This window comes from Rhinolophus hipposideros (assembly GCF_964194185.1).
Source record: "Rhinolophus hipposideros genome assembly, chromosome: 15".
NCBI lineage: Eukaryota > Metazoa > Chordata > Mammalia > Chiroptera > Rhinolophidae > Rhinolophus > Rhinolophus hipposideros.
Genome location: NC_138061.1, coordinates 10901574 through 10926643, shown reverse-complemented (window position 1 = coordinate 10926643; position 25070 = coordinate 10901574). Strand labels below are relative to the sequence as shown.

The following is a 25070-nucleotide window of genomic DNA, read 5'->3' as shown; positions in this document are numbered from 1 at the left end:
CAAATGTACTTGTCACATCCAAAGGAAAGGTCAGCAAATGAAGATGCTAAGAGAGAGAGAAGATAACCTAGGTGAAGAGTTTTGTTTTCAGAATTTGATTTGCTGGCTTATTTTTAAAAAGAAGGTGAGCACAGATGTTCAATGATATCCGTTTCCCAGGAGTGGCTGGTGCCCATTTGCATACCCTGAAATAAAAAGAGAGAAACTTGCTAAATTTCTGGCCTATTTAACTGTAGTTTTTAACACAGAGCAAAAGACATGCTCTCATTGAGTAGCGATGGTCTGGAATTGATGCATCAGGTACTTGGAGATTTGTTTTTGAAATGTGTTTACCATTCTCTGATGGATGTGGGGGTTTCTGTGATCCAGAGAGGCTCACGGGAAGCCCATGCAGGGCTCTAGCGGATGTGCTTTCACGATTTCTCTCTAGGAAGGAACTTGCCCAGGTCACCTGGAAGGGAGGTTTCATTGTAAAATGTGGTGCAAAGAAAAGGTTTGTGTGGGGACAGAGCTAGGAGTGCACTTTCCAGGCTCTCGCCCTCACGTGGAAAGGTGCTCACTCAGGTAGGCCACTAATATAACTGCCGTGGCTACGCTAGCAGCAAATGGGGGCTAGCAAGAAGATGGTGGCTGAGCCTGCAAGCGCGGATTGCAGTTAGCAAGTGGGGTGGGTTGGCAGAGAGAAGTGGACGGCAGGTTGCGGATCGTGTGGCTCCTGCTTCCTGTGTCTCCAACCCAGCCACCAGCAAGAATATAGTGACATGACCCCCCTACCTATGGCTCCGTGGGTGTTCCTTTTTGGCCTCACCATGTCCTGCGTTCTTGCGTGGGGAGCGGGAGCAGAGACCCCACATGCTTCCCTGCATGACCGTTCGTCAGGCTTTTCTCTGCCCTGGAGCCTGGCACATGCTGTCCCGTCTGCCCTTCCCCATCGCTGCGTGTTCCCACCTTCCGGACTCCACACAGAGGTCACCACCTCAGGGAGACCCTTCCTGACTCCTCGTACATTCCCTGACTTGACCGATGCAAAGAAAGAGGTCCCTTCTTTTTCTTCTCAAACTTACAACTTGTAATCGTGTACCAAGTAGTCTGATTGTGTGTGTTCGACGTCAGCCCCTGCGCCCTGCGTCATCTGGACTGGAAGCTCCGTGACGAAGAAGTCTGTCCTCCCATCTTCACTGCTGGTTCCTCAGAGGCCCACAGCATACCTGGGGCACACAGGGGGCCGAGAGACATTTGCTTCACAAGTAACTGCAAAGTCCTAGAAGTGGCTTTCCTCTCAGATGTATGGCTGGCTCCATGAAGCATGAATAAGGCTGACAACGCCAAGTAGCTTTCAACAGAGAAAATGTGAAGGTTAAATATGTAATAAAGTTCGTTACAAATTCACTCTGAAGAACAAATTCATCGAGGGCTTCCTATCAGGGATCCATGACAACACCTGAGGCAACCATTTTGTACTTGTTTGTGATGTACCTGTAATCCTGTAATAACGCTACGGCATTATCAAGAGAAACGTACATACTGCGTGGGCCAAACACAACGTAACATTTTCATGTACCAATTGGGTCCCTATGTCACCACCTTGCAATCCCGTGTGTGTGTGTGTGTGTGTGTGTGTGTGTGTGTGTGTGAGTGTGTGCGATATTTGTGGGAGGGAAGGCACTTGAAATGCAGAGATTTGAGTTCATCGTATTTAGTTCGTAAAGCACTGTTATTCCACACACTTTCGTTCTACACATGGCCCTCTTTTTCGTATTTTTTAATTCTATCATTTATTTATGCCTCATTCTCTGTTCCCACCACACACCCTACAGTATGCACCTACTTCAGTTGACTGGTGTCTTTTGTTTCCATGCATTCTTGTAAAATGCATACTGTTGTGTAGTGTTCAAGTATTGTGAATTGACACACATGGTGCTGTCATGTAGACCTGTTTCTGTTTCTTGCTTTCTTTTTTGGTCAGGGCTATGTTTTCTCACGTCAGTCTGTCTTACTGTGTAGATATCTATTCTGTTACTTCCAACTGGTGTCTACCGGTAGCATCTATGGATTGCCCTCGCCATGTTTACCTGCCAACACTGCCCTGTTGCTTCCAGGACCAACGATGAAACACAATACTACAGTGAACATCCTGGGACCAGTCCTTTGGGAGCCTGTATGAACACCTGCTTGGGATGTACCTTGAAAGGCAGAATTGGAGAGTCGTAAGGTCCATGCACTTACTTGCATAGCCTTTCGGTCTTACCAGCAGTGTAGGAAGATACCTGTATTCCTACCATTCCCACCAACACTTGGCATCGCCCAACTTTCTTCCCAGCCTAATGCAAAGTGATACTGCATTGCTCCAATGGTATCCAGTGAGCAATTCGAGAATTAACACAATCATTTTTCTTGGAAACCTCAAACGACTTTAAAAACTCTTTGTGTTTATCCTCAGACCAGGGAGGTGGGTGATTCTCCCCATTTTACAGTTGACGCATTACACACCATAGGAGAAGACCAAAATCTTTGAGACTTATACATCCTAAATTCTGACTTCTACCTGTGGGCAAGGAGGGCTGAGGACTGCCTTTTCAGCCATCGCATGCCTCCATTTATTCAGCTCAATAATCTAATCACCAGAATATACTTCTTGGGTGGGAATAAGAAGACATACTTTCTACTGTAAGGTTTGTCAATTTCAAAAAAAAAAAGTTACATACATAGATCCAAAGCATAGTTTTCAGAGTGAATCTTTCCAAATGACTTTTTAAAAAAGTCCCAGTCCGAATTTGAAATGCGATAAACTCTGGACAACGAGAAGTTACTCTAATAAGAGAATAAATATGATTACCTGGTCCAGTCTTGACTGGTGTTCTCTGGTCACTAGAGAAGTTATCTCCTTCCTTTTCAGTATGGCATAATGTAATCCTTAGGTACTTAAAAGTTTTGTTTCCCTGAAGAAGCAGGAGTGATTATCACGCACGATAAGCCAATTTGTCAGCATTAGTGCACCCAAGTTACTTCCATCAATCTGCAGGGAGATGTGCCTGCAGGCTGAAAAGACAGTGTTGACACAGGCTGCGGCTCTGGAGAGGGGCTGGGGGTGTATGGAGTATTTTGTTTTCCATTCTGACATCGCAAAAATATTATGGGCAATTTAATATTTGCTAAAATATCAAAAATCCCTTTAATTGAATAAATTTACTGAAAAGCTTCATAGATGTAAATGGTCTTACGAGTCATTTACTAGAAAAGATTGATTTCTTTAAGAGGATCCAGCTGTAACTTGCCTTGAGCGTTGTACAAATTCTTTAGGGGAAGTGATGACTTTTTTTCTTGTCAGTCTAGTTGAAAATGATACTCAGTAGTTCTATTTATCAGTGGAGAAAACTTGTTTAAACACATTCAGAATGCTGCTCTTGTTTTTATTGAATCTAATCCTTCTGTTTCTCTTGTTAAGAAGGTTTTAATATAAACACAACCGAATTTGTTCTTGTATGTGAGCTGTTAAAACCCAACAGTAATACAAAGAGGACCAAAATAGCTCTGCCGTCATTCATATTAGAAATGCAATGCTATTTATTTATACGACAGAGTGATAACACCCAAAGAGATCAAAAGAAGAGTGAGGGAGAACTCTGTTGACGATTTAAACTAATAAAATGGAATTTCTAAGCCTAGACTGCCCGTTGCTCAGGACAGGTACCAGTCTTAACCTTTGCAAACTCAGTTCCTGGGAAGGAGACTGGCTCCACAGAGGCGTTGGCTGACTTATTGGAATTGCAGTGGTCACAATAAATGACACCATTTTCTTCCCAACCTGAGACACACAGAGAAGTCAGACCACTGGAGGCAGTAATATCAGCTTTACTAAAGATAAAACTCAATTAGAGGGAATGGCTGCATCGCGTATCTAGAGTGGGTTTCTTAATCCTTCGTCTGGGATTAGATGGAGCTGGCCCCTGGGTCAGGGGCAGCTCTGGCCCCCTACAGATGTGGGGCCCGCCGGTGAGCTTACTGCATGACTGAGATGCCCCAGGATACATGCATCTTGTGGCCAGGCTGCCCCAAAGCCAAGGACGTACAGCTCCCTTCTCAAACCTGGCCATCAGGTGAGCCACAGGGCCTCCTGGCAAGGGAGGAGGCAGAGAGAAGCTGAAAGTATTTCCAATGCTTTCTCTTCTGGAAGCACAGTGGGAATTATTGCATCTCTTTTGGAGACTTACAGCCTTAGAAGTGAATATTTAGTAAAATGGGGGAGAACTGTGATTTTAAGCATGTTTTATTATCTACAGGGCTTCACTAGGGCTAGAATTCTCAACTCTATTATTATTGTGGTGACCAGAGTCTGTTGGCAAAGACCCCTCCAACTAACTTTGAAATTCATATCATTGCTTCGATCCATGTTTCAATCTGCCTGCTATTTCGATGTTATTGTCAAAAGGAATTACTTGATCAGACTCATACGTTTGCATTTTTCTTCCGTTCGCCGACATGATTTGGTACACTCTTTTTGTGACCTGTTGCTGGGGCAACTCAGCAATTCTAAGCTTTAGGCAACTATTTGAATCGGGACACTGTTCTTTAATGACCTTAATTGGCTGGAAAGAAAAGTCCTTGTTATAAGTGCTTTCTATTCTGTTTTGGGTTTCAGAATTTCCGGATGTGTGACAAATATTAAACAAACGATCACTTTGATTTGGGGTTTCGGGCTCAGATCAAAGTCACCATCATCAAACACTGAGGGAGAGGTGATGAAACCAGGCATGGCTCTGTGGGGAGAATGCAGACTCGCAGGCATGGGCGTCCAGGGCTTCTGCAGAGGGGCTCCTCTGAGAGGCAGATCAAGAAGGAAGACACCTTGGTGTTGACGCTCTGCAGGTGTCTTCCCCATGCTTGGGTCTTTGATTTCATGCAATTCGGTTTGCATTATCCTCGCCCTGGGTACTGGAATTATGAAAGACACAGGACCTCGTCTCAATGTTTAAAAGGCACTTTCTAAAAAATACAAGGGAAGAAGGTAAAATCCCAGATCACTGTGCTTTACAGTCATGGAGTTTTAGCGCTGGGGGAGACTGCAGAGAGCCTGCAGTCTACCAACCCCATAACCCACTTCCTCATTTTACAAAATGGGGAAACAAAGGCAAACAAGTTTAGGAACTGGAACAAAATTACAAAGCTCGACAATAATTAGGTCAGGACTAGAACTCAAGTTTTTCAGATTCTCCATTGATTTTTCCTAATCTCAGCTTGTCAAATGTTGGAAACATTAAGGAAGAAAACCCGAGTCAAGAGAAGGTGTGCACGCTACCTAGTTACTAGATTCTGTGTATAGTTGAGTATAAGTGGCCAATAACATGTTCTAGCCCAAAGCATGACTGTCCCTTGGTTCCCACAATTTTCCAGCTTTCATTTCTTTTCTCAACACATTTTATACTATAGTCACTGTACAGTGACTGGACAGATCACAGCTCAAACCTGGTAAATCCAGCTAAGAATTGATCCATGAATTTGCTTTCTTGCTTGAGTGCACCCAGAACGTAAATCATTAAATTGGCATCCACTGTTTAAGATTTATTTGTTTTAGGTGTTATTTTGGGGGTCCTGGGGATTCCAGTGGAATTATAGGAAAGGTTTTGGCTTTAAATTTCAAAGTGTGAAAGTGAAAAGGTCAAAACAAGGGTGAGAAGGGGCGGGAGGGCCCCCAGGAAGGAAGAGGCGAAGGCACCCTTCCAGCCACACAGGCCACTGGGAAGTGAACACACACAGGGATGGGACCTGGTTAGAGCAAACAGACGCCAGTGACTGAAAACACACCTACAGGCACCCATGTTTAGAATCTAGGTCTGGAAAGGCCTGGGCAGTCGCAACTGAGCCTTCCTGGTTTCTGAAAAGGCCATCGGCGTTTACATCACAACTAAGAACTGGACACCTGGGGAAGCCACAGAGCAGCTCCGAGGAAAGGGGGGCAGGAGGGGCCAAAGATACAAGAAATGCATGACAGCCCCAGAGGGGAAAAAGGAAGAAAAAAAACCCACCCAAAGAGGCCCAGGAAGAAAGACTCTGCCAGGTGGCACCACTTCAGTTTAATTAGACAAAGGCATGGGGGATGGGGTGAGATCTGAAAGCAGAGACACCTGGGGAGCGAGAGAGATGAGGGTAGGGGGCAAAGGTTGAGCAAAACAAGCCGCCTGGGACCCTGATTGAAACACTCCCAGTAGAACAAGGTGTAAAGGAGGCAGGCTAAGAAGGCTGGCGGAAAACAGAGCACAGAAACAGTGGCAGTTGAGGGGCAGGCGCCGCCCATTAGACTGCCTGCTGTTAGTCAAAAGAACTGGGAAAATGACAGAGACGTTACCAAGTGTCCTCAACTGGGAATAACGGATAAAGGTTAAATCAGGAGGGATGGCAGAAAGTAAAGGAGACTCAAGAGTCTTCTTCCTTCTTAGACTTTTTTTTTGCTATGTTCACAAATAGCATTTTATAAGTCAAATCAGATTTTTCTCTCCATTTTTACTTTCGAAAGTTTCAAACTTATAGAAGAATTGAAAGAACAATACACTCTACATCCACATATCCTTCACTCAGATTTACAAATTAATGTTTTGCTACATTTGCCTTAGCTTTCTAGCTATGTACTTTTTCCTGAGCCATTTTAAAATAAGTTGCAAACACCAAAATGCTTCATTCTCTAATACTTCAACACGCACTTCCTAATAAGATCACTCTACTACATACCCAGGAAAAGTTAACAATTTTATTTAATATATAGTTCATATTCAATTTTCCCCAAATATATTTTGGCCAGTTTTATAAATCCAAATCTAAAATTTGTGCAATATATTTGGTTATGTCTCATTAGACTATCTTAACTTGGAGCAACATTTTTAAAAGTTTTCTTCATGATACTGAAGTTTTAAAGATAACTGACAAGAATACATCACACTCTAGATTTGCCTGTTTGTTTTCTCATGATTCGATTCAAATGAAATATCCTGGGCAAGAATACTCCATAGGGGATACTGTCTTTCCTAGGGCAGTAGCACACCTTACAGGTTTCCAGCTTCCCTACAGGACAGAAAAAGTCCTCATCAGAGTGGCATTAAGCCGGTTCATTTCTTTACAAGTTACGCTGATGTCATGGTTTTCTATCAAAACATTTGTTTTGGTCGCAATCAGATCAATTCCTTAGTTATTAAACACACAGTTATGAACTGAACACTGAATGTGGTGCTAAGATTCCGGGCAAACAAAGCAACCTGGTAAAGAAACTGAATTCCAGAACTTAACGGTCCAACTCATACAGACAATTTAAAAAGCAATTCCTGGACTGAATTCTGTAGGAAGTTTATCCTGAGAAATATGATGGGCAGCGCTCCTCCGTGCTTCTCCAGCAGAGGCAGCGTCATGTCCACGGAGAGCCTGGGTCACAGGAACTCTGTGCGCTCATGGCAAGGGTCCCACGTGTTCTGGACGCCAGATGTGTGAGTGGGAAAGCTGACAGTTTTGAAAATGGACGAGCCTGACTCCTATTCTTGGCCAGATGGTGAACCACTCTCACCTCAGCAGGGCAGTGGTTTACTTGAGGCTCTCTACATATTTTCCAAATGCAGACCCCCAAATTATATAAAAAGTGGCTAGTCTAAAATCAGGTAATATAGTCAAATATTCCTGAAATTGGTCAAAAGATGTATCTTATTTAATTCTCAAAATGGCTTCTGCATATGATGAAAAAACAGACCACAAATTTATGAAAAGTTAATCTGTCTCCTAAGCAAATACCCAGTCCTATTCTTCAGAAACCACTACCCTCTCATATATTCTTCTAAGAATGTTCCGGCAAATACACACATACCCACACATATTTTAATATGCAAATTACTGGGGCACTCTATACTTTTCTGTTGCCTTTTCCTTCCCCATGAATGCACCTTGAATATTTTGGCATATCAGCTTATATACAGATCTTATACTTTTTGTGCTGCATAATATTCCATTAGATACCAAAAACTGACTAGTCACCAATTTCCAGTTTTCTGTTATCAATAAAGTTGCAGTCATCAGCCTGGCATGTGCATGTTTGTTGTATACGTTCCAAAATATTTGTAAGATAAATTCCTAGAGTAAAATTGCTGGATCAAAATGGGTACACACTGGAGATATCAATAGATATTGTGCAATTTGCTCTCCAAAGAGCTTGTCTCAAGTTACTGTCCAAATGGCCTATGAGACCTCCCACGTCCCCTTCTCCTGCCAAGCCTGTGATTTCACACCACCGAGCAATCCGACAGGTGAAACATGGTGTCTTCTTTGTTTTCTGCTAATTTTCGTATGTTTAAAAGCTTTTTGAATTGCTTCTTCTGCCTCTTTGTCTTCTAGTATTTTCCTAATGGTTCATCTTTTTCTTATGGGTATGAGAGCTCTTTATAGCATAGAAAAATTAGACCTTGTCGGTCATTTGTGTTGTAATCTTTTCCCCATTTTGTCATTTCCCTCTTGACTTTGTTTACAGTATTTATTTGTAGGTCAAATGTTTTAAAAGTTTTTTTCTGTAGTCAAATAAAGCTTTTTCTTTTAGCATGTAGGTTTTGTGATTTGAATAGAGAGGCCTTCTCTGCCCTGAGATAATTATTAAGAAACAAAACAACAAAAACTCCCCCATTTTTTGGTACTTCTCAGATTTTATGTTTAACTTCTTAATCCATATAGAATTTATTTTGGTATAAAGAGTGAGGTATGGATTGGAATTTCTATTTTTTCCAGATGTCATTCAGTTGCCCAAAGTCCATTTATTGATTGACCCATCTTTTTCCCCATTGCTTTGATGTTTGTTTTTCATCTTTTAAAGATAATTATCCTCAATAAAAAGGCTAAATTAGACATCATTAGATCCTACGTATGAAAATTTTTCAGTTAGCTTATTCAATTTAGAAGATACTGAAAAAATCCTTTTATACACAACTCAATCCATTCTGTGGTTTGGTACTTTTCTTTCTCCAAACCAAAGAACTTATGTGTTATTAATGTTGATGAGTGCTTCTCAAATGAAATTTACTTTCATTCATCTTTCATTTCTAAATGACATGGTTGCAGTTCCAAGTGGACAATGACAACGAGTTCTCTGCAGTGCAGAAAAAAATGACAGTCCATTTGCATCATTATCTTTAATTATTCAAAAATTGTCCCCAAGGAGGCCGGATGGCTCGGTTGGTTAGAGCGTGAGCTCTGAACAACAGGGTTGCCGGTTCGATACCCACATGGGCCAGTGAGCTGCGCCCTCCACAACTAGATTGAAGACAACGAGCTGCCACTGAGCTTCCGGAGGGGCGGCCGGATGGCTCAGTTGGTTAGAACGCGAGCGCTCAACAACAAGGTTGTCGGTTCAATTCCCACATGGGACAGTGGGCTGTGCCCCCTGCAACTAAAGATTGAAAATGGCAACTAGATTTAGAGCTGAGCTGTGTGCCCTCCACAACCAGAGTGAGGGACAAGTAGAGTGGAGCTGATGGACCCTGGAGAAACACACTCTCCCCCAATAAAATTTATTTAAAAAAAAAAATTGTCCCCATAGTAAACTGTTTTTGTTTTGTTTTTCAATCTTGTTTGGGACCATCTCCCAGGTTTCAACAACATTTTTTCAAAATTAAAGTCATGGGTTAACTAAGAGAATTATGAACAAATTGCATGTGAGCTCATCATTAATTCTTTATGCTACCGGATACATCCATCAGTAACTAGTTGTTAGACAATCCATCATTGTCTGGGATCAGTATTCATCAGATGACATGAGTTCTACCCTCACAAGAAGATAATACTGAGTGCTATCAGTTCACGCTGCTATGATTAACTTAAGAGTACTTAACTGGTTACTTCAGCTTCAGTAGGCCTTAAAAGATTCAAAATTGTTCCTTAAAAAAATGGGGTGGGAGGAGCCTGAACTTCATGAGTCCTGGGTAGACATCATTCATTGATTGTGGCACTATTTCCACTTGTCCCTTTTGTTCAACTCTGTATCATTAGTGTTGAGAACAGTGCTTTGCACATAGCAGATATTTATTGAGTGGAAGGAAGGAAGGATGGAGGGAAGGAGGGAGGGACGGATGGATGGGTAGATGGATGTTGGACTGGATCAATGGATGGATGGGAGAGCCCAAAGGAGTCGTCACCAACTTCCACAACACAGAAGCAATTATTAATTGATCAATTAACACTCAAGATGAAATCTGTTTACCGTGCTGCACTGTGGTTTTATTCTGGACTCATTCTTCCTGACTTTCCAATGAAAGACATATATGTTAAATAAAGCACTTCAGTCAAAAAATCCTATTTTGCTTAGTATTCTCATCAAAATGATTTATTTGTTTTTGTATCATAATATAATTAAGAAAATTGTTTTTATATTTAGAGTTTCCATAAGACTCCCAAACAGAAGTGGACTGATGTACTCCCTGTTTCAATTAGGGACCACTTATGGTTTCTGTCATTCTCATTAATTATAAATATAAGCCAAATTAGAATGGGAGCTCCTCCCTTCATCAAGAACAATGGAAAGTGTTTTTATAATAACCATGGCTGCAATATTTTAAAGTGTAGATAATTAAAATCTCAGCATGCTACCATCCAAATCACATACAACAGAAAAGTAAAACATTCTTACACAGTATTTCAAAGAACCAGCCACTTTAACTCCTCCCTCCTCCTTTTTCTAAGATGCATTTACTGAGGACCTGGAATGTGACATGTGACCTGTAAGTGGTAGGGAGGCAAAGGTAAGCAGCTGTTTGGTTCTGTTCAGTATGTATAAGATGAGCTGGGCCGGCAGACAAGTAAATAAATATCTACAGTAGGGTATATGTCAAGCCCTCACTAAAATAAAGGAATGAATGAAGTTGACTAAACGTGCTTATCAAATTTTGGTAAACTGCCTATAGTTTGAGATGAATATTCATTTCTGCCTGTTCCCCATTTCCCCTGGCAATGTTTTTGGAGCAGTCATTTCTCGTCTAGGTCCAACACCCACTGCCTGTTAAAAACCCGTATTTCATTGACTTTAAGGAGGGCTCCCTTACAAAATAACATCACTATTTATAATAGATATTCACAACAACCAAATGGATCTTCACAAAAATAATTTGATCACTCATTCAACAAATATTTATTGAGTACCAACTGGATACCAGGCACTGTGCTAGGTGTAAATGTCAGGGCTACAATGACTAGAGACTCAAACTCTGCCAGGAACTCTTCAGATATTTTAATAAAATAACGATTAGACCCCCAAACAAGGACAGATAAATGCACAAGATGGAGGCTTGCTGGAGGTCAGCAAAGAGCCTATGGTGGACTCTTCATGGAATGGAATGAGCAGGACTGGAAGAAATGCCAGAGAACAAAAATTCATTCACACAATGCCCATCCCACAAAAGATCTGAACGGGTTTACAAAGATACACACAATTCATAATGATTCAATAAATGAGTCAGGACAAGAAATGTGGATTTAAAAATCATAAAGGCAGGAGTAAACTTACCATTTAGAAATGTGTACTGAAATTCACTGAATTATTGGATGCCAAATACTAGAGACTGCCACACTGAGTAAGCTGGGGGAAGCCTGTTTACTCCACAAATAGGAAGAAGTTAGTGTAAAGACAACTGAAAGGCATCTGTAAAACTATTGGGAGTCTGTGGGAATCAACAAAAGGGAGAGACCCAAATTATTTTAGGTGAGTAATAGAGTGCAATTATGTGGAAAGGTAAGGATCATGCAAGAGGCTGAAATAACACGCTAATATCCTAAAATAGTGATGTATGCGCAGTAGCCAATCAGAAATAAGATGTGGTGCATTGCTGTGGGGTTGTTACGGCGTCTGACAAGAGATGTGCTTTGCACGTGTGAAGGGACACCCATAAGCGGGGCTACCGTTGAGTCCAATATGTAAGAGGCACTAAAAAAGCGGAAGGTTTAATGCCAAGGAGTCAGGTTTAAGCATTAAAACACAAGAGTTGAAAGCAGAGAAGGCACCGTGGAAGAGTGAATGTGGGGATTAAGACTTACAATCAGCACACATCCCCTCGGTCTGGTGGGAACCAAATTTCCCATGTGTATACCATTCGGGACATTCTTAGAGAAGGCACCATGATAGGAGCCTAGGCTACTGTCATCAAGTGACCCTGAAGTGACAACAAACCTCCCTAGAGTGAGCGAGTCTCCCCAGCATCACTCCCGGCTAAAAGGTGGGTGGTGTAAGCCCCCAGGTGTCCACATGTAGGTGAGTGTCTTAGAGTTCAGCCTTTCACAACAAGGTCCCTTGCTCTGTGGGACTCACACATGATGTCCACCTCCCCCCATACTCCACCAATTCTGGGAAAAAAGGAGTCAAGTCTCTATCGAGGCCTGGAACTCCAGTCACTGCACCCAGCTCAGTGTTTTCCCGACAACCAAATTAAGCCCGAGGCTCCCCACAAATCCTTCCTCCAAGGACGACCCCACGACACCCAGGGATCCTAGTCGCAGCCCGCTCTGGCCTGCTTCACAAACACTGCGCTGACCACGGGTCCTACGCCATGTCTGCGGCTCCTGTGCAGACTTCTCACACTTACCTGAAGAGCTCTTATAAACACAGTTCCGGTGAATACTAAGTCCAGTGTTCTGATTTAAAAACGATTCACTTAAAGTCAAAATGGCATCTTAATGCCGTCTCAGCACAGCAACTTGCCCAGAATAAGAAGAGAGCTTCATTTTTGGAAAGACTTACTGCTAAATTTCAGACATTTTTTTAAAATTAAAATACATGTATTGTCTTCACAAACTCTTCCTGAATATTTCATGTATTTTGTGCTTTATTTGCTGTACTTATCTTCATAGTGTGCGTATTATTCAAATATTCCTAACAGATGGTCTCAAGTGCTACATATTACATAGCATTAAGTGAATAGCTTGGTAAACAAATGAGTCAAGGATTAAAATATTTTACAGCTTATAAATCATGAAAAATGTTCAGTTAACAGTACATTGATTTAAAAACCCTTTAAATGTAAACATAAAAACATTAAATGCTGCTATTGGATCCGTCAACAGTTTAAGACAAATGGATTATTTCTTTAAAGAGATGCTTGTCCTGTACCATCTCAGAGATTACAGTTTAAATTAACCTGCAGTTGACATCTGGTTTACCTGTGAGCCTGGCCTCTTATAGTCTCCTCATCCAACTCCAGGGGCTTTCTCTACCATTTCCCCCCTCATTAATGCCTCCTTCATAACAAGGAAAGGAAATTCATAAGCCAATTTTGTTACTCTTTATCTTTAGCAAAATTTTGCTGAAGGAGTTTGAAACCACAGATTCAAGTTGAGGATTCTGAATCTGTTATATTAATGATCTGTGCTCTCTAGTTCTCTTTCTACGACAGGCTAATGTTGGACATTGATGTTTTCATTCAGGGATTGCATGATGATGGACACAAACAAAAATTCAAAAAACCCCAAACTCAACTTTGGCCAATGTTCAGGTGTCTTCGAATCCATTTTACACTGTTAATGTTCTAGCTATGACTCCACCGAGGAATAAAATCCAAAAAATACTCTCCTGTTGGATGTTCTCTAGCTTACCTCCCTTACTTGGAATTATGTTCCTTAACCTAATGTGTTACAGACTTTTCCTAATCATTTGGTGTTTCTAATAGTTGATGCAAGATCTAACAAGATTTTAAAATTTCATTCTAGATTTCCCTAGTCATGAGAAGTCGACCCAGTTTTGATTGTGAAAAGAATATCAGCTTTTTATGAACTATTTGACAAAATGATTGTAACTAGCAAAGTTACAAAGTGCCGGTTAAGTAAAACATCTTACCTAAAGCCACAGGTTGGCTTCATTTGTTATATGTATTAAGGTTCATTACCCAATTTCACACCTATAGTCAAAACTTTCTTCTACTACATTCCATATGTGGCTGCACTCTCTATTTCCTCTTCTACCCTAGTATCTGTTACCTCGGGTAAAGACTTCTGTGAGGCTGATAAAGATGCCTTCTTAACCAAACAAGGCACAGCCAAGTCTGAACAAAAGGAAGACCTTCTGACAGTTTTACATTAAGGCCCATGCACATGTTTGCCTTCTCAATCACAATACCAGATCTTACTGCACAAACAAAACGTATCTTATCAATGGATCAACAGTATTTACTTATACAGCTACTCTGCATAACGCGTGTGCATATCAGGAACATTCTACCTACATGAAGTTTCATGAAGATTAAGTTTCTCTAACATACAAAATATTCATCAAATAACTAAACAAATAGGTTCATAAATAAATTCAAGACTGGCAAGGAATGTTATTTGAAGTCAAAAAAAAAGGATTCTCTAAACTACATTAAGCTAAGAAAAGAAGGGAGGAGTCTCTATGTCAATAGTTCTCAAATTTCAATATGCATTTGAAACACCTGGAGGGCCTGTTAAACGAGCTCTCTGGGTCCTACCGCCAGAGTTGATTCATTAGGTCTGGAATAGGGCCCGAGAATTTACATTCTAGCAAGTTCCGTGTAACACTGATATTGCCGCACTGGGGCAACACTTTGAGAACTATTGATCTAAACCGTCCACCTTTCCTGATCTGGCTGGAATCAAAAAGTGTGGTAGAATTTGAAATGGCAGATGTACAAAATCCAACTACGGAATCAATCAATGGCCATTATATTTTAATTGAAATATGTATTTTTATAACCTTAAAAAAAATCACATGGAAACGCACTGACTTTTGATTTCTGGAAATTGTCATACACCACATGTGATTTGGAACACTCGTGGTTTTTATACAATTTTTACCAAAAGGCAAGACCATCATAAAAATATTGAAAAATCATAATTATTGCCAAAAAAAAAAGGTATGTGGTAGATCCTGGGGTAACTTTCTAAAACGCTCTAAACACTAGAGCGGTGACCCTCAGACTGTAACTCAGGATACCTGTACTGTTTTCTCTTAAAAGCAACCGCACAGTCATGCTCAGGGACAGGCACACTGGGAAAAGTCTCTTTTGCTCCTACCTGGAGTGAGAACATTCACCAGGAGCTCCCCTGTCAGAGTTGTGAGTGCCCAGGACAGTATTGTCAGCTACAGGCTCACTGCGCCAGCACATCTCAGAACGTGCTCATCCCGCGTCCCTGAAAAATGACACCCGTTGAATAGTTCCTCCTCTTCCCCTCTCCCCTCCCACAAGTCTTGAGCTGTGGTTCCGTGTTCCGAATCACACACATCCCACGTGCCCCTCGGCCGGCCCAGTTTTCGAATAAACAGAATCCTTTGGGGGAAGTAAACAAGCGAGCTCTGACCGGTTCTTGGCATGACGGCTGACAGTGATGAGGAGGAGGATCACGGATGGCACATCAGTAGTGACTCACTACAGGGACTGCAAACTGGTGACGCTCGGGGCTTTTTTTTGTTTTGTTTAAAAAAAATGAATTCGTTGCTAACATTTGGAAATCATATTTCACGTAAATATCTGCATTTTCAGTTTCTCTACAAATATCACGTTTAGCAACCCTGGCCGTGCATTTGTTTCCATATGGCCACAGTGAGCAGGAGCTGAACAGCTGTTCCCCACTTCTCGGGGCGGAGAAAGGTCTCTCCAGATGGCCACTGCCCTGAGTAGTCCCTTCTCTTCCACACCTGGCCTGCCTTGCTATCCACTGAACCTACCTGGCTCTGCACACATTCGGGTTTGCAATCCCCGCTCTAAGAAAAGTTTGCTGGGAACTGCAAATAACCTGTAACCTCAGTCTCACACACTTTGATGTCATGCACCAGAGCGTAACAACGGGAGTAACGTTATAATAGCGACAACCTTACTCTGTGCTAATTTATGAAAAAAATAAATCAGTTGCAAACTTTGGTACTAGTATTAGAACTGGACCATCACTTACATTGGACCGCAACACACCATGATTGAAGCCTCCCAATACAGAAATTTGCTTGTGCTTCCCAGCATAAATTCTGAGTTTTGATTATGCCTAACAATGATGAAACCATCGATAATTTCAGAATGAAATTTTAGGGCACAAGGGGTATAAGGAATATAAAACCAGAATCAAGCCCTTCTAGTTCATGTAATTATAGATATATAAAAATGTTGCTTGTAAGTATTAACTGTCAATCATAAAAAATGTGAAAGTATGACATGTAAAATTATTTGGGGAAAAATGTAGCATTCTGGGTATCCACGCCATAAACCTGTTACTTTGAAAAACTCAACAGAAACACTTCAGAGATAGGCACTGCATTAAAACAAAAATCTATGTGGAAAATGGCCACTTTAATAGAATAACAAGTCTTTACTCCCAAATTACCCCAAATATCTTTGCCTCAATAGACTAAGGAAAAAATACATGTGCGTGCTGAGGATAGGTAGGAAGGGGAACAATCTAGAAATATCCTAGGGAAGTGAAAGGGATAGGTGAAATGAGTCCTCCAAAACTGAGAGCAATTGGAGACTAGAAAGGTGTTTGACCTGTAGAAAAATCTCTTTTTCCAAATGTGTATGATTCATGTCCAAGAGCACTACATATAGGTCACATCTCATAATCTAGAATATATAGCTGCCTAAACCACTGCCCCCCTCGCCCTGCCCTCCACCCCAACCCACACACACCCCCATCCCAGGTCCTTAGGTTCCTATTTCCCTCAGACAGACAGGTGTGCTCGGACACTATGCTGAGAAAGCACTGGGCACAGGCCTTGGCCTGCACATTAATACTCCAATGCTATTTTCTATCACAGCCCCGTCCCGTGAAGGAATGTCTGAGACAGAGGGCATTCGGACACTTGCTGAAGAATGTCCACTCTAAGGTACTTAGACAGTCTCCTCGGCATGAATTCTCCGAATGATTTTCATAGTGAAATGAGTCTGTAGGTCTTACAGAATACTTGCTGCCACGCATCAAACAAGAGGCGACCTCGGTATTTTTAAGGGACAAGAAGGACTCACGTACAAAAGTGTCAGCCACACTGTTTTATCTGCAATAAGAAACTATGACAACTGAATTGAGATTAAACACTTTAATCAACTATAATAAATCAATCATATATTATATAAAAATTCTGATTCATGCATCAGATCACATAAATTATACAATTGTCACATTATGCGATGCTTACACGCTTTTGAGTTTGTACCTGTAAAAATGTATACAAGTTGTTAGATCATTTTACTTACTAAGTGTAATATAATACTCTTCAGTTATAAATAATGCTTATATCTTTCAAATACCTGCTAACTATATACATTTCTAGATCTGCAGCATTTTTTTGTACCTTAAAATACAAACCACCTGGAAGCTTCAGAGATTAATAGGCCCCATTATCATTTGTTACAGACTTCAATTCCATGGTAAGAGTGGATTTTTTGACATAGAAAATAAATGAAATAAAATGCCAACTCTGGTTTAACGCTTGAAGAGCTTCTACACTACTTATTAAATACATCAGAAAACGCTTCATATGCAGGTTAGTTAGTTAAGGTGCTACCGATTGCATATTAAACACTTCCAATAATTGCACCTGGATCATTAAAGTTATAAATCTGTAAAAACGGGGGCTTTCAAATGTGTGCTGACAGACCCTTCCATCTACCGTCATGAACAACAGCACTGGGATCCTCTACCTCTTACCTCAAAGAGACCGAGTCAATGAGCATGCTTTAGACTTCACTCACAAATACACACCTACCGTATCTACCTACAAGACACACGAGTCCAGGGACATCAAAAACTTCCCGCTTGACTTACAAATCCAAGGTAGGTTGCTTTTCCTAAAAAGCTACAGAGGAAAATAAAAGCTCCAGTGCAACAATTACTAGACATATAAAAGAGAGGTGTTTTTTTTGTTGTTGTTTTTCCAATTTAAGATTTTCCTCGCTAAAGAATAAGCACCCTTATGGGGGTGGTAGGCAGGGGTGGGTGAGGGCAGAGAGTTGGTGAAGGAAGGATGTGAGGAAAGCAAGTGTGTCACTAACGAGCTGAGTTTTACTTAGGTTTCCATCTACAAAACCCTTTTAAATACAAGGCAACATTTTCACAGCTGGAAAATTACAACTAAATCTTTATTTACTGCCAAAAGCAATAGATGTAGTTATGTATAACCTATGGATAATACTACAGTCATGGGAGAATGGCAAAACTACGCTCAATGCAGGATATAACAGCCAAAAGCAATACTTAAACATTTTTCATGAATGGGTGACACGTCATTTTATATACAATTCTGAGATACAACTCTGGTATTCAATAAATGAAACCTGATGCATAAGTCATAGGGTAGTATGTTCAATGTTTTCAAAACTGAATTTTAAAACTGGGAGGGGAACTGGTTATAAAATAATACTATTTTTAAAATGATAGAAATATTTAATTACATAACAGAGGTATGTTAAGATAGGTTTGAGATAAATATCAATTCTGTGGTTTAAAAAAAAAAATCCTCTTGTTGGTGGGAATGTTTTCGAGCATTCCTTTTTTAACCATAAAACTAAAATCTGTTTAAGTCTATAGTGTTGTACATTATTTAATGAGTACTTATATTTTATTTCCTTTTCTAAGCTACTACTGGTAACAAAATATACCATCAGAATACTCAGAATTTACATTTTGGAAAAACAAACTAAGGTGATCTTTTTGGCCTTTCTTCTACAATACCAGAAAAATAAAACTACTCTGTTTGCACTTCTGCCCAACGATAGGAAACACTGGTATGTTTACGTGGGCACTCATTTTTACTTTTTGTTTTCAGTTTATCATATTGATAGATTATGAAAATATATAATAAGTTTTACTCTGGTTCATGAGTAAAAATTCATAAACATCAGAACAGAACATTTTCAGGCAGTGATGAATGCAGATTGAGTTTTCAATAGAATTCTTGTCTCAGATTTAAAGATGAAAATATTGACTCAGTTATAACCAACACACTCATATATGAATAAGTCTAATTCTTAACAGTTTTTATACAGGCAAAGAATTTCTCCTTAAAAATGAATTTCCTCATAAGAAGAATAGCAGTACTTGAACCACACTTTCTAATGAGGTCTACTCACATAAAACATACCCCCAATACAAAACCAACATCTTGGTTCATTCTACAAAGAGCAAATTTGGCCAAAGCATATTAAAATATGTGCAGATAATCTATCATAATAGTAAAAATACATGGACTTCGGTATTTTAAAAAATGTAAGAGCTTCAATTATACTAACAGAAAAAACAAATGCTAAGAACTTTGTAATATTTAATAAATGTTAATTAAAAATGGCACGTTTAAAAAAAAAGAAATTACTAAGTCCTCAAATGGGAAAATAAAATTCTACATCAGATTTTGAGGTTTATCACAGAAATATGTAGGTGAAGGAAAAGTTGGTAAAACTGATTTTCCTTCATTTCATTTAAAAAAATTATTTTTTTTGTACTTTGGGAAAATTTTCAGAATTTCAAAATGTATGCTCTCAAAGGAAAACTCAAGAAACCCAGAAAACATAAATAATAAGGGATTTTAGCTTATGAATTGAATGTAAGCTTGGCCAAGTATGTGATTCAAAATATTTAAATGAGCAAAACTATTATATCTGCTTTGTATTTAACTTTCAATGATGTCTTAGTAGAGATAAATATTAGACAAAAATGCAGTTCATTAAAAGATTGGGGAGTATATGTCTCCATATACAGGTATATTTTTCATTTTAATTTCAGAAAACACAGATTCAGTGTTTCATAATAAGTATTTTAGATTTTTAAAGTAAAAATAGCAATAGTTGATTAGTAATATTTTTATAATCATTGTTTTTCACTTTAAATTTCAGACTAATTTTGTACACATATATGAAGATAATTCATGGGCGTAATCATTTTGGGGGAGCAGACTTACAAAAGGAGCCGACATATAATTCTATGATAAATCAATTCTTAAAGGGTGGACATAGAATTGTGTCTAATGTCACATCAGTAATGATCTGTTCTAAAAACTCACTCCTCCTTTAGTAACTGTTATTTTGGTTCAAGACCCAAATGCAACCATCTGTTCAATTGTTTATGTAACTTGAAACCAAGCCTAATTCTTTATTCCTAGAATTTGCCCATTCCTTTGGGTTATCAGGCATCAGACAATCACCTACTTTTCCCCCCAAAATTATAATTGAGATTTAACTTCTTAATATTTTCTTTGCTAGCGATTTAAAGGCATTCAGAATCTCACCAATTATGTTAGCTTCTGCTTATAGCTTTAACAAAACCCAAAGGTTAAGATAAAAAATGAATTCAAGAAATCCATGCTGTTGTGAAGTTTCCTAAAATATGCCATTATTTTAAAAAGGAAACTTTGGAGCATTACTTTTAGAAAAAGAGCAAAAATTCGATGCTGGAATAACATGTAGTAGCAGCTCATTTTGAAACCAAGGTTCACATAGTCAAGAGTGATTTGAAGCAGCTTTTCTGTAACAAATCATAACACTGTAGTAGCAATGATTTGTTTTGCATCAGCAGAGCACACATACATTTTTCAAATTTAGAAATTGGTATCCTAATTTTAGAGGCAACCAGTTGTTTTTAAATGTTTTAAAAACACATGTATATATGAGGTATACGCATATATTTTATATACAAAGATACATGAACATATATTCATGTACATATATATGTAATATAAAATGTGAACTGTTTTTTAAGTAGTGTTTATAATGAGTATTCCTGCAGCTAAACATGTCTACAAATTGAATGCTGAGAATCCAACCACAGTATCAATTCTGCTTTATAAGAAATCTATTCCTGAGGAATAAGTCATATGCTTCTAAAGATATTTCTAGGCCTATGGCAAGTTAGTGGACCAGCTCCAGCACCCAAGTGAATCCTAAGGAACTGCTTATTTATTGAGAACCTGGCCCGTGTTCACTTTAAAAGTTACGTTACTTCGCTCACTTCAAAGGTCACTCTTGATAGTCCCTGCTAATATTTACAGGTAAAACAATTTTTGACAATGGAAGAGAGTATGTAATGAAACCTGTAAGTGTAGTCTTTTTCAGTAACAAGTTTTTCTTCTTTCTTCCTTTCTTTTTCGCCCCCCCAATTATAAGTGCAGTACAATTGGCTTATTAACTATTGGAGAACTTGCCAGCTTTCCTGGACGGTTCGTACGGCACTCTGAGAATACTGGGTGTTTCTTCCATCACCCTCACGAGGAGGTTGTCAATGTAGTCCTCCAGTTCCCGGATGTGGGTGTCTTTTCTCCTAAGGAGCTCTCTGTGTCTCACCAGTTCCTGCAACACCTCCTCATAGGTCAGGCTCCGGTACCCTGCAGTGGCATCGAACGGGTTGCTGTCCTAGAACAGGATAAAGACTGTCACTTTAGTAGACATGATATGAGGGACAGATTCAGAATTATCTTGAACTTCAACTTCTGGTTTTTCAAACTCTGATCGAGATTTTCTCTATCCTTGGCTAGAACCAATGTGACAGTTCACAGAATGGCTCGTCAGCTGTGAGGCGAGCACTGGGTCCATTGTACCGCGGCCTTGATGGTAATGCTAAATTCTTCTACAATCCTTTTATTACAATGTCCTAATATAAGAAATTGACCTAATAATTTAGGATTAAGAGATAAAATATTCTAAAATAAAAACTAAAGATCTCTAAGAATTAACTTGGAGGAACTGTAAGAAGCAGCTGAAAACTATACATTTGGACATTAGTCCTCATGGACCTGTTTCCACTGACCCGCAGTTTCATGTTATGCCTTTGGCTTTTTATTGAAGCGATTAGAAGCAGCAGCAATAGCAAGTCTCCTTCTTGCTACGAAATGTTGAAGGCATTTAGAATTAAATCAATGAGCTTCCTTATAAGAAGTCCCCCGGGTGTAACTTCTGTTTTAATTTAGAGGCAAACAGAGCTTTTGCTCCCGAGTAACCAGATTATTTCCCCTTCATAGTACTGATACTTATATACTTTATCTTATTTCCCTTTTTGCCCCGATTATCAGGAAACTCAAGAGTTCAGCTATGATCATGTTCATATTTAGGATTAGTATGTCTGCATTCTCTTCCATTTCACTATTTACTTATTTTGTTAACCTTATTCTATGGATGAAAATTTTTTACATAAATGGATAAATATAAATTTAAAAAGGCATTGATTTAGTTCATTTTTATTACAAAGCATTCTGATAAAAAACTATTTCTCAGGAATTTAATAAAAAAGGTACTATGATGTCATCTATTTATACTGTATAGTAATTAAGAGTTTTCATTATGTAAAAGGTAATGCCCAAATATAAGGCAGCATTTTCATGCCATTTTAGACATAGTTCTGTCACTAAACTCAACAACTTACAATGGTTTTCATCACTTTCTTTCAAAACATTTCCATTTGGCTTTAAGGAAAATCAACTAAAATATTGAGGAAATTGGTCTTGTTCTGTCAGACTAACAGTACCTAATCTACTTAGTGGACAAGGGAGAATGGAGACTGATGAATGCAGAAAGGCCTTTTTTTCTCTGTAGGAATGAAATCTGTCTTTACTCATTTTCAGGATCTCCTTTAATTTGCTATGTGTCTAGAAGTTTTCATCAGTAAAGCCAAAATGTAACTTTTTATTTCCTCCTCCCCCAAGCACCACGACTTTGCCCCCACCAGAAAAATCAAGCTCGAGTACAGATATCAATTTGATGCATACTTCCTTCTCCAGGATAAAGGGGGAAAAATATTCAGCCTGGGGAAACTTCTCCAAGCCCACAGAATCTCTCCGATTTTCTGGAGAAGATACAGCTTGCAGTAGGCAGAAATTCGTAACAGGCATCTTAAGCAGTGGGCTCTGCTTGTTCAAGGTTCAAGGCATAGTGGTCAAACAGGTAATCAGGGAAGTACGGCTGGACAATGAGGTTTAGGGCAGGGAGAGGAGAGAGGATGGAATGACAGGTTTCACACAGACCATCAAGAATGCTGAATGCTATTATTAAGGAGTTTTAGTCTTATTGCTGTGGGGAATAGGAAGCCATTGAAGGTTTCTGCTGAGAAGAAAGATACGATTAAAGTTAAGTTTGAGGAAAATTAAAATGGCAAGAGTGGGTAAAATCATTCGGAGGGGCTGAAATTAGTTATAAATCTATTGAAATATTAAAGGCAAGAGTTAATAAGAACCTCCCCTAGATTAACAGAATGAATAGAGAGAACGCTAAAGGGAAGTGAGTTTAAATTCTATATGATACATTAAAGACAACTTACTTTATTTTAGCATTGGAAAATGGGGATAGATAAAACTTTTAAGAGTTGTATTACCTTTGTCCCTAAAAATGTTTCAGAATATTGCTCTGCAACAATTCAAGGACAATTCTGGAGACAAGTGTTGATTTGCTTTTTATTCTCTTCTCTCAGATCAATTAATCTTCTTAAAGATTAAGTCTCAACACACACACTTTCTCATGTATTTGCTAGTTTATTTAATTGGTCATGAGTAGTTTAGAGATATATAAAACTTATGATTTCCAAACCTCATTCTTATTAAACAATTACTATATAAAGCAGGTTACTATAGAAAAGATAAGACATATGATAGAGGCAAGTATATATTTTTTAATTTATTAAAAATAAGCTCAAGTTTCTTACTTAACCTAAGTAATTCTGTACAGATTTGAGACAGAAACCAACGTACGTCTCACTTTCCTTACTTGATAAATAAGATGTTGTTCTCCAAGGTCCCTTTTAACTCTTAAAATTTCCTGGTCTACAAAGTGATTTTTCTGGACTGCATTTTAAAAAAGTTATAATGTCTAACTAATGTAATTTTGCTTTTCTAATAAACACTTCTTGAAAAATGGGAATTCTTGTGAGAATTGCAGGGATTACTGAAATTAAACTAAATGGGATTCATTACTGATTGGCTGACTGTTTTTTTCCTTTAACATAAAATAGTATCACTATGAGTCTCTCTAATCTTACTCAAATTATACATATGTGAATTGATTTCTCCAAATTAATTGATGATATACACTTATGTTGTTATATTTAGCACTATACCAGTACCACCAGATAATGTAGTTAAAAATTTTTTTAACATTTTTCTAAAGACAATGAAGATGAAAGACATGTCAAAAAATTCTTATTTTGACATAGCTTAATGTCATGATATAATTCAATCTAAAATTTAATCTCAAAATAATCAATTATTATCCTGGAATATTTTTGAACACTTTATAGCCACTTTTAGAATATACAAATCTATTATTTGGCTTACTTCCCCCAACCCCGATTAGATATCTATACCATCTAATATTTATGTATAGACAGATTTCCTGAAAATATATTTCTGACCTTTTCAATAAATTCCCATTTGTCCTTTTATGTGAAAATTTTACCCCAAATTTCTGCATCACGTTTCTAGGCAGAAAAACATCTTAGAAACACATGTACTATAAACTATATTCTAAAAAAGAATATAAAATAATTAAAAACAGTTTTATGCTTAGTTCCAGATTTTATCCCGTATTTGAAAATCATGTAAACCTCTTAGCTTTAAGCATAAGATTCTTAAATTGATATACTCAATAAATATATATCTACTTATATATATGAATACTATATATATGTCCTGTTTGTTGATATAATTCCAAATAAAATAATGAAGAATACTATTAATTAATATATACAACATAAAAGTAAAATATTTTCTGTTCATAAAAATTATTTTGCTAAAAGAGGAAAACTCTCAGGCAAATATGAAAATTATTTTTTCAAAAGATACTTTGAATACTAATCGTGGAAAAACTTCTAAAATTGAGAAATATCCAAACTGGTAAAGATTCAAATAACCTGTAGTGGGATTCCTTAAGTACTCAATATTTTTCCTGCAGCACTCCACATAGATAGCACATATGTTTTTAAGATGTCTTCTTATATTGAAATGTAATGTAAATTTTTCTTCTCTCTTCCCCTTTCACAACCAATCCTTTTTCATTCCTACCCAAGCTCTGTTAAAAATAACCGTATGCAGATATAAGGAAATAGAGATTGGGTGAGAGAATAATAGAATTATTACATGAAGTTTTCCAATTGGAATTTTA

At 38.5% G+C, this 25070-nt stretch overlaps 1 protein-coding gene across 3 annotated transcripts in view; it reads right to left on the bottom strand.

The window, feature by feature from the left end:
• Nucleotides 1-17020: 17020 nt before the first annotated feature.
• The window catches only part of RAB11FIP2 (RAB11 family interacting protein 2), a 39254-nt gene continuing 31204 nt past the window's right edge, over nucleotides 17021-25070 (bottom strand). For all 3 annotated transcript variants that reach the window (XM_081074942.1, XM_081074941.1, XM_081074943.1), the window contains one exon: nucleotides 17021-21338. In XM_081074942.1, coding sequence (XP_080931068.1) covers nucleotides 21111-21338 — 228 coding nt within the window. In that variant the 3' untranslated portion in view covers nucleotides 17021-21110. The remainder of the gene's footprint in view (nucleotides 21339-25070) is intronic.